At 35.0% G+C, this 7836-nt stretch overlaps 1 protein-coding gene across 1 annotated transcript; it reads left to right on the top strand.

Moving 5' to 3' along the window:
- The first annotated feature begins 3053 nt into the window (after positions 1–3053).
- Positions 3054–7836, top strand: LOC137404438 (uncharacterized). The gene is made up of 4 exons (XM_068090641.1): positions 3054–3156; positions 3550–3614; positions 5820–5962; positions 6789–7836. Exons 1-4 carry the CDS (start codon positions 3070–3072, stop codon positions 7445–7447), a joined length of 954 nt encoding a protein of 317 aa, XP_067946742.1. The 5' UTR covers positions 3054–3069; the 3' UTR covers positions 7448–7836.

Here is a 7836-nt window from a genome sequence, read left to right on the forward strand (position 1 = left end):
AAAAGGTTACCAGTATAACACTATAATAATGCAGTTTGTCTAAAATGAAAGACTTTAATGTTAAAATATTATAAACGTAGAAATATTTTACCAGAATACTTTTTACATCTGAGCCTTTTTTATGGCCCTTTTGATTAAAATTAAAACCTAAACTATAAAAAAGAAGCAAAGGCTTGACATGAGAAAATAGTTCTTGACTGAAAAGAATATGTAATGAACTGTTGAGGAATTTGAGAGAGATTTTCATTGGTCAAAAATTAACTGCTAGACAATTTTAATGGTCAGTGTGTTGTGGGTAAAACTAATTATATAAAGGTTCTGTGTAGCGGAGTATGACAGTAGTAGTGAATTCATTATTAAACATTAATTAGTCTACAAAAGCTGTTATCAATTTTGATATTATTGTACTTACTTTGAACTGTCTAATTATTTACGTACAGCTACAGATGATGGAATATTACATCTGCTTAACAACTAGACAGTCTTGCTGTTAACTCAAATCACTCATTTGCATAATATAATATATTATTAGTATATTATGATTAAATCTTTTACACTTTATTCACTTTTTTGCATTCTAATACTAAAAAGTTCAGTTAGACATGCTACGAATATTTTTTTTAATCTTTGGGTTTTCTAATGCAACCAGCCATATAGTATACCTAACTTTTGGTTATGTTTATTAAGTGTTCACAGTTTTCAAGCACTGAAAATATATTAATTATTAATAGACACTAGATAAAAACACATTTAAAGCAGCTAGCTCTTGATAGACAACTCTCAAATACATGTACCATCAGGTTGCAGCAAATCTGTAGAGTTCTGTGCATTTAGACAAAAAAATTGGGAGTAGAAATGCTACTGTTACGCTGGGTGCCTATCTACTTCAGCTACTCTTTGGGTTGTTCATAGTTGAAATATTTACCAGTATGCTAACTGAAATATAAAAATAGGAGTTATTTTCTCCTGTATATATACAAATGATTGGCTGATGCAATCGATAGAGTTTTTGTGCTAGCTGAAAAATGTACAGTTTTGAATTATCTTCTTTAGTATATACTAGCTCTCATCAATCTTTACTATAATAAGAGCCGTGTATGTTCGTCTGTCAAAAGCCATGCTTAGGGCATTAGTGAAAAAGATTACTCCACACGGGCATCAAACCCGGATGCTCTGATTCCCAGCCAAGCGTGTTACCATCTACACCACTCAACCACCTTGCTGATTGTAGGAATAATTATGCAGACACTTATTACACCTGATGGTCTCTTACGGCACACCAGACTGCCTGGGTGCCAGCAACAGATAATGTCAGATGTACATTTGTATTCGTTATAAGGATTATAGTTGTAGTGGTAGTTGCAAAAAGTAAAAATTGTCTTCTCTCATGTACAGTATGCGCTTTTGAGGAAAGACAACTTCTACTTACTAAATGTCTACAGTTTCTACAATATCAAAATAACAATTTTTGAATATTGCCAAAAGTTCATATTATACAAATGTTGAGACGAAAATAGCATTTAGCAAATCAGAAAAAAAATGATATATATTTCTTTATCTAATTTCTTTAAAATGCTCGCTGTTACAGCGAACTATGAGTATATCTTGGCAACATAAATTTATTAAAGTCCTCTAGATGGTTGAATAGGTAGAACACACCTGCATCCAATTAGCACAATATTCGTGTGTTAATTTGCAGTTTGCGAAAGAGAAGACAACTCTTGACTCACTGACTGTTAACAATCACTTTGTTTAAGATAAATACATGTAAATATTTGTTGCCATCACAAATGCAGATATAACTTCATGTAGTTGTCTACTCATGATAACTACCAGTATTATATTGCTTGAAATTTTAATAGATAGTTGAGGATTCTTACTTGATATGAGACATAGACAAGGGTTCCATATAGTGATCTAGTTTAAAATTTATTTATACAAAGATGTGTTATTGAAACACTGTCTTTACTTAGGTTAGTAGCATAATAAAAGGAAATATAAGAATCTTAAAGACACAATTCTTTCTTGTCCCAGTCTTATAAACTGGTCTAATTACAACAAGATCTACCAAAAACTTGCCAGTTCCATAGAGATATACTCATTCACAATAATTTATATAGAAGGGTGAGAGTATTGAGTAATTGAAAGAATTAAGATTTTAACCCACAAATATTTAATGAAAGGCTGATCAGCAATATAATTATTGTGTTAGGAGCTTTTGTGATACACATAAATGTATTGCTGTTCATTAGGTGGTTATACTGAGTATAATAATACACTTTCTATTAGAGTGCTATACTGTCTATACTGTCTATACTGTCTATACTAAACTATGTTCACAATACACTATTCAATGGATTGCTAAAAATAGATTCCCACAATACAGTTAGTTGATGTGTATACTATACAGCTAGCTGAGGTTTATACTATACAGTTAGCTGAGGTGTATACTATACAGCTAGTTGAGGTGTATACTATAGAGCTAGCTGAGGTGTATACTATACAGCTAGTTGAGGTTTATACTATACAGCTGGATGAAGGGTATACTATACAGCTAGCTGAGGTTTATACTATACAGTTAGCTGAGGTGTATACTATACAGCTAGCTGAGGTGTATACTATACAGCTAGCTGAAGGGTATACTATACAGCTAGTTGAGGTGTATACTATACAGCTAGCTGAGGTGTATACTATACAGTTAGCTGAGGTTTATACTATATAGTTAGCTGAGGTGTATACTATACAGTTAGCTGAGGTGTATACTATACAGTTACCTAAGTTGTATACTATAGAGCTAGCTGAGGTGTATACTATACAGCTAGCTGAGGTGTATACTATACAGCTAGCTGAGGTGTATACTATACAGCTGGCTGAGGTTTATACTATGTACTATGCCATCAGCGCTTTGTAGGCGGAGCTATGTGTTGTTGCATTATCAAACAATCTCAGTGATACCAGATATAAAGGCGGTGATTTCAAGACTTGGTCAATAGTAAAGGATTGAAGACAGACGCGTGCTGTACTCAGACAGTTAGGGCTGTAAGGACAGTAGCACCAACTGCTCACATTATGCTAATTTCGGCAGATTCAAATCTGTTGGTGTTTTTAGCAGTGATACTCGCTAGTGTACACTGCCTCCCACTAGACAAGGATGAGGTAAGGCAAAATACTAACAATTTTTATATGTACTAGATGCGATTTTTCAATATTTAATTATTAAAACATTCTTTTATTAGAAACCTGATAAAGGGCTAAAAAAGTCAGTAGTGGTTACATCCGCGCAAGATTTTAACGTATTCTTTAGCAAAATTTTGATGCTTCACTTTAGCATTTTCGACTAAAGTGTTCAGGCAACACAACTTGTCACTTCTGCAAGGAACCTTAATACTAATCATCTCTAATTACTTCTTGTTAGTGACTTTTCAATACTTCAACATCACATTGCTATCTAGCCCATGTGTCTCTTACACAGGAGTGCAGGTAAATAAGAGCACACAATATTTAGTTACGTTACAGTTACGGTATCCTTTATAGCAGAGTATTTTTTAGATTGTCGACAAACTGGACAATCCTGACGGTGAGAACATTTTAAGAGACTTGGAGAAACAATCTCGGTAAGAAAAAGTAATTCCAAAATTTTAATGTTCGAATATGTTCATATTAAAATAATGTCAGAGACAAACGCTTTCATTATGGAAATTCCCAACACTCACCTCTGCTATACGAACCTTCCTAACAATATTACTTGTAAAATTAACAGTTGATGACTTTCTAGAAAATCTCTAAATAAGGAATCCCTTAATAGGGAATTTCTTAATAGGGAATTCCTTAATAAGGAATCCCTTAATAGGAATCCCTTTCTGTTAAGCTTGACTGCATTAAAATAAGACAAGCAAGTGGAGTGCTTTTGTGAGAACCCTGCTGAATCTATAAATATAGTCGGGTTTTTAATATTACTATTTGTAGCTTAAACCAATACTAATTTTACTGCTGAACACCAGTATCTGTTTTAGACATGCACTAGCCATAGAGTTGGTAGTCAGGATCATTGAAGCTCGTGCCTATAAACTAGATGTAAGATACCTTACAATATATAATTATATGTAAATCTGGAAAGGTGGAGCAAAACTTACACTAATTCTAAATGTAAGTAGATATGACTAGAGGTATATATACTGGTAAGTGTAAGTGGATGGAACTAATGAGTAAAGCATTTTGTAAGTTAATTGGAAGTAATAACAATGTATATAGAATATGATTATTATTTTAATTAATTATTTTCATATTTTGTTTCATATACTCTTTGGTATGAGTTATACCTACTGAACTAGTCAATAATGCCTGAGACAATATTTGTAACTTGACGAGGAGATAACCCCTAATCCTTCACTTGAAGGAACTCACAACTACCTCTATGAAAATGTAGCTATGACGTGCTGAAAGTAATCAGCTATTTATAGCAAATTTTTGCGATCAAAATAATTCTGATATTCAAATGCTATAGCACAATCTCATAGTAATCAGATGGCAGTGTATGCACCCACATCACTGTAATCAGATGGCAGTGTATGCACCCACATCACTGTAATCAGATGGCAGTGTATGCACCCACATCACAGTTATCAGGTGGCAGTGTATGCACCCACATCACAGTAATCAGATGGCAGTGTATGCACTCACATCATTGTAATCAGATGGCAGTGTATGCACCCACATCACAGTAATCAGATGGCAGTGGATGCACCCACATCACTGTAATCAGATGGCAGTGTATGCACCCACATCACTGTAATCAGATGGCAGTGTATGCATCCACATCACTGTAATCAGATGGCAGTGGATGCACCCACATCACAGTAATCAGATGGCAGTGTATGCACCCACATCACTGTAATTAAGTGTGAATTTGCTGCTATAATGAAACCAATGTTCATGCTACTACAAGGTTTAAGTATAATATATAATTACAATTCACGGTAACATGATTCTCAACGTATTTGAGTTCGACTCATATTACATGCCATATGATTATATGTAAGGCAAAGCCAATCAAGTTTTCCGTTTACCGTAATATGGATAAAATAAACACTCGTAAGTTAGCGGTGTTTAATTATTTCAGCAACTAGAAATCTACAACTCTACAACTACCAGACAGAGTATGGCTGTATATCAGATAACAGCTCCCAAGCATCTACAGTTCAACTTGCTTTGAAGTCTGAGAACATCACCTCTCATCCTTTAACTACTAAAAATCATTGTGAAAATTTAGCGATCAACCAAATTAATCAACTGCTCAGAAGGCATATTCTCTTGTGTTATGTTTGCATGACTCTTGAGTTTTGAGAACAATTTTCAGTGTGTTTTTATGGCAGAAAACAAATTAAAGTGTTTTATTGTATGGTTGTGATAGATTCCTTAGGTCAGCAGTACATCTGCTAACCTAATTCTGCATAATTATTACTATTATTATAATTATTGTTATTATTTTATTATGTTATTATAATTCTTATTAGTACTTTTATTGCAGTTATTATCACTATAATTATAATTCAGGCCTACGCAGTTTGCTACCTAGGATCAGCCACGATGTTTATTAAACAGTCTGTGACAAACTGAAAACTATAATCAATAACTGTGAACTAATTTTGAACAGATTTGCAAGTAATGGTTGTTCAGAGGGCACAGTCTGCTCGCAACAATAATTCTATATCGTTGCAAATAGAGTATCAAATTTTTAACCAGAGTACATTCACAAACATGTCAGAGTCAAAATAGGGAATACATTGTTTGCTTATGCTGATAAATGATACCATTTTCAGGCTGGGAACACCTGGACAGCGATATTGGGACTACCTAATGGACTCTCTGCCATTAATCAAACAATATCTAAAAGATGTTGACGATTGTGTTGAAATCGTTGACAAACTGCAAACACCTCAAGAGTCTTCCAGTGAAGAAAAAGGTGAGAAATCGTCTTGGACTAAAGTTTTAATACTATCACAAACAGAAAGTGCAATTCACTTAATGTTGAAAATTAGCTTTCGATCAAATAATAACACATTGCTTCACTAGTCAAAAATTGTAAGTTTTGTATAAAAAATCAACAAGTTATACCGCGTGTGCCTTGATTGTCAAACGTTTAAGTTCATTTACAATGTTTTTAAATAAAATTTTCGACAGCAGAGCTTTGCAAAAGTCACAGAATCAGCAAAGTACACTCGCTAGGCACTTGCTAGACAACCGCTGGACACTCGCTAGACACTCCCACTCACTGGATCATAAAGGAGTTGTGTTGATGATGTCATTTGGAAGATAATGTTTCTGGCCGCTAAAAGCCAAATAAAAATGAAGCTGCTACCTTATTGCAATACAAAACAAACTCACCATGTTAAAACTTTAGAGCAAGGATAGCTCTAAGCTATGCACACAGTTATTTTAAAATTTAATAGTGGCTTACAGCTTATAAGATATACTCGACTGGTAGCATGTTAGAAATCTACTAGATGGACATACCTGCCTCTCTCGTTAGGTAATTTCCTGTCACTAATCTATCACTCATAGTTGACCACATTCTGGGTAATCTTGTGTTTTAGCTGTTTCCAAAGCTGCCAATGACCTTCCAATGACCTTAGTCAAATATACAAACTTTGATTATGCTGTTTATGCTAATTGTTATGTTGGTTTTGACAGTAAAACAAAAAATTCTAAAACCTGTACCTCAAAAGATGGAATAAAAGACATGTTATGCTGACTTACTGTTAGCCTAGTATTTGTGTTATCAATTGAAGGTAGCAACTCTGACCTTGAAGAATACCAACAAGCTCTATGTCCCCTAACTATAGAACTGTTTAAGCAATGGGAGAATGGAGATTTAGACATCACTGAGTTCATGAACATGCTTGGTTACTTGACTAACGAAGATCGAGGCGAAGCGCAGGAACTTGATAGCTACTTATTAAAGGCCGGTATTGAACAGCAAAACCAGAAGCGAGCTTATGACAGCATTGGATTAGGACCATTCGGGTTACGTGGAGTCAGTGAAACACGCAACTTTAGAAACGCGCACACTAAGAAGGTATATGACAGCATTGGTATGGGGCCAATGGGCCTCAAGCGCACCTATGACCCAATTGGTATGGGGCCAATGGGCCTCAAGCGCACATATGACCCAATTGGTATAGGGCCAATGGGCCTCAAGCGCACCTATGACACAATCGGTATGGGACCAATGGGCCTCAAGCGTACCTATGACCCAATTGGTATAGGGCCAATGGGCCTTAAGCGCGCATATGACACAATCGGTGTTGGGCCAATGGGCTTAAAAAGATCATATGCTTCTGATAAAAACCAGGAAAGCCAACAGCAGCCTTCCGCATCCCAAGAAGATCTTTTGAAAAAGCTTGCCAAAGCTTTAACTACAGAAGGAGAAGAGATTAAAATTGCTTGAATCACTAGAGTGTCATAACTTGTAACATCTCATAACATCTCGTAACATTTCGTAACATCTCGTAACATCTCGTAACATCTCTTGCCTCACGAGAGGTGGATGACCTCAAAATGACCTCAACGCTCTACGTCTACAACACTCACATCATCTCCTTTCATAGAATCGTCATACTGATCGAAGATGTTGGAGTGAACAGTCTCTTATTTCTGCAATATCTATATATTTTGAGGTCGTACACATTTTACATGTGGCGACGACTACATATTACTAGCTGGTGATTTATTCATCTGGGATAACAAAAGTTAAGCAATAGATTGCAATGTATCAGTCGTGTTTACATTTCTACTCAATGATGTAACATTTTATAATTAAAATTATAATAAATGTGT

The sequence above is a fragment of the Watersipora subatra genome, chromosome 9 (assembly GCF_963576615.1).
Source record: "Watersipora subatra chromosome 9, tzWatSuba1.1, whole genome shotgun sequence".
In the NCBI taxonomy this organism is placed as follows: Eukaryota; Metazoa; Bryozoa; class Gymnolaemata; order Cheilostomatida; family Watersiporidae; genus Watersipora; species Watersipora subatra.

What these genes read in the sequence shown, in the direction of transcription:
- LOC137404438 (XM_068090641.1), top strand. Translation starts at nt 3,070, where the DNA reads ATGCTAATTTCGGCAGATTCAAATCTGTTGGTGTTTTTAGCAGTGATA. An exon ending in GACTTGGAGAAACAATCTCG is followed by an intron (nt 3,615 to 5,819) that starts GTAAGAAAAAGT and finishes TACCATTTTCAG; the next exon opens with GCTGGGAACACCTGGACAGC. An exon ending in GTCTTCCAGTGAAGAAAAAG is followed by an intron (nt 5,963 to 6,788) that starts GTGAGAAATCGT and finishes TATCAATTGAAG; the next exon opens with GTAGCAACTCTGACCTTGAA.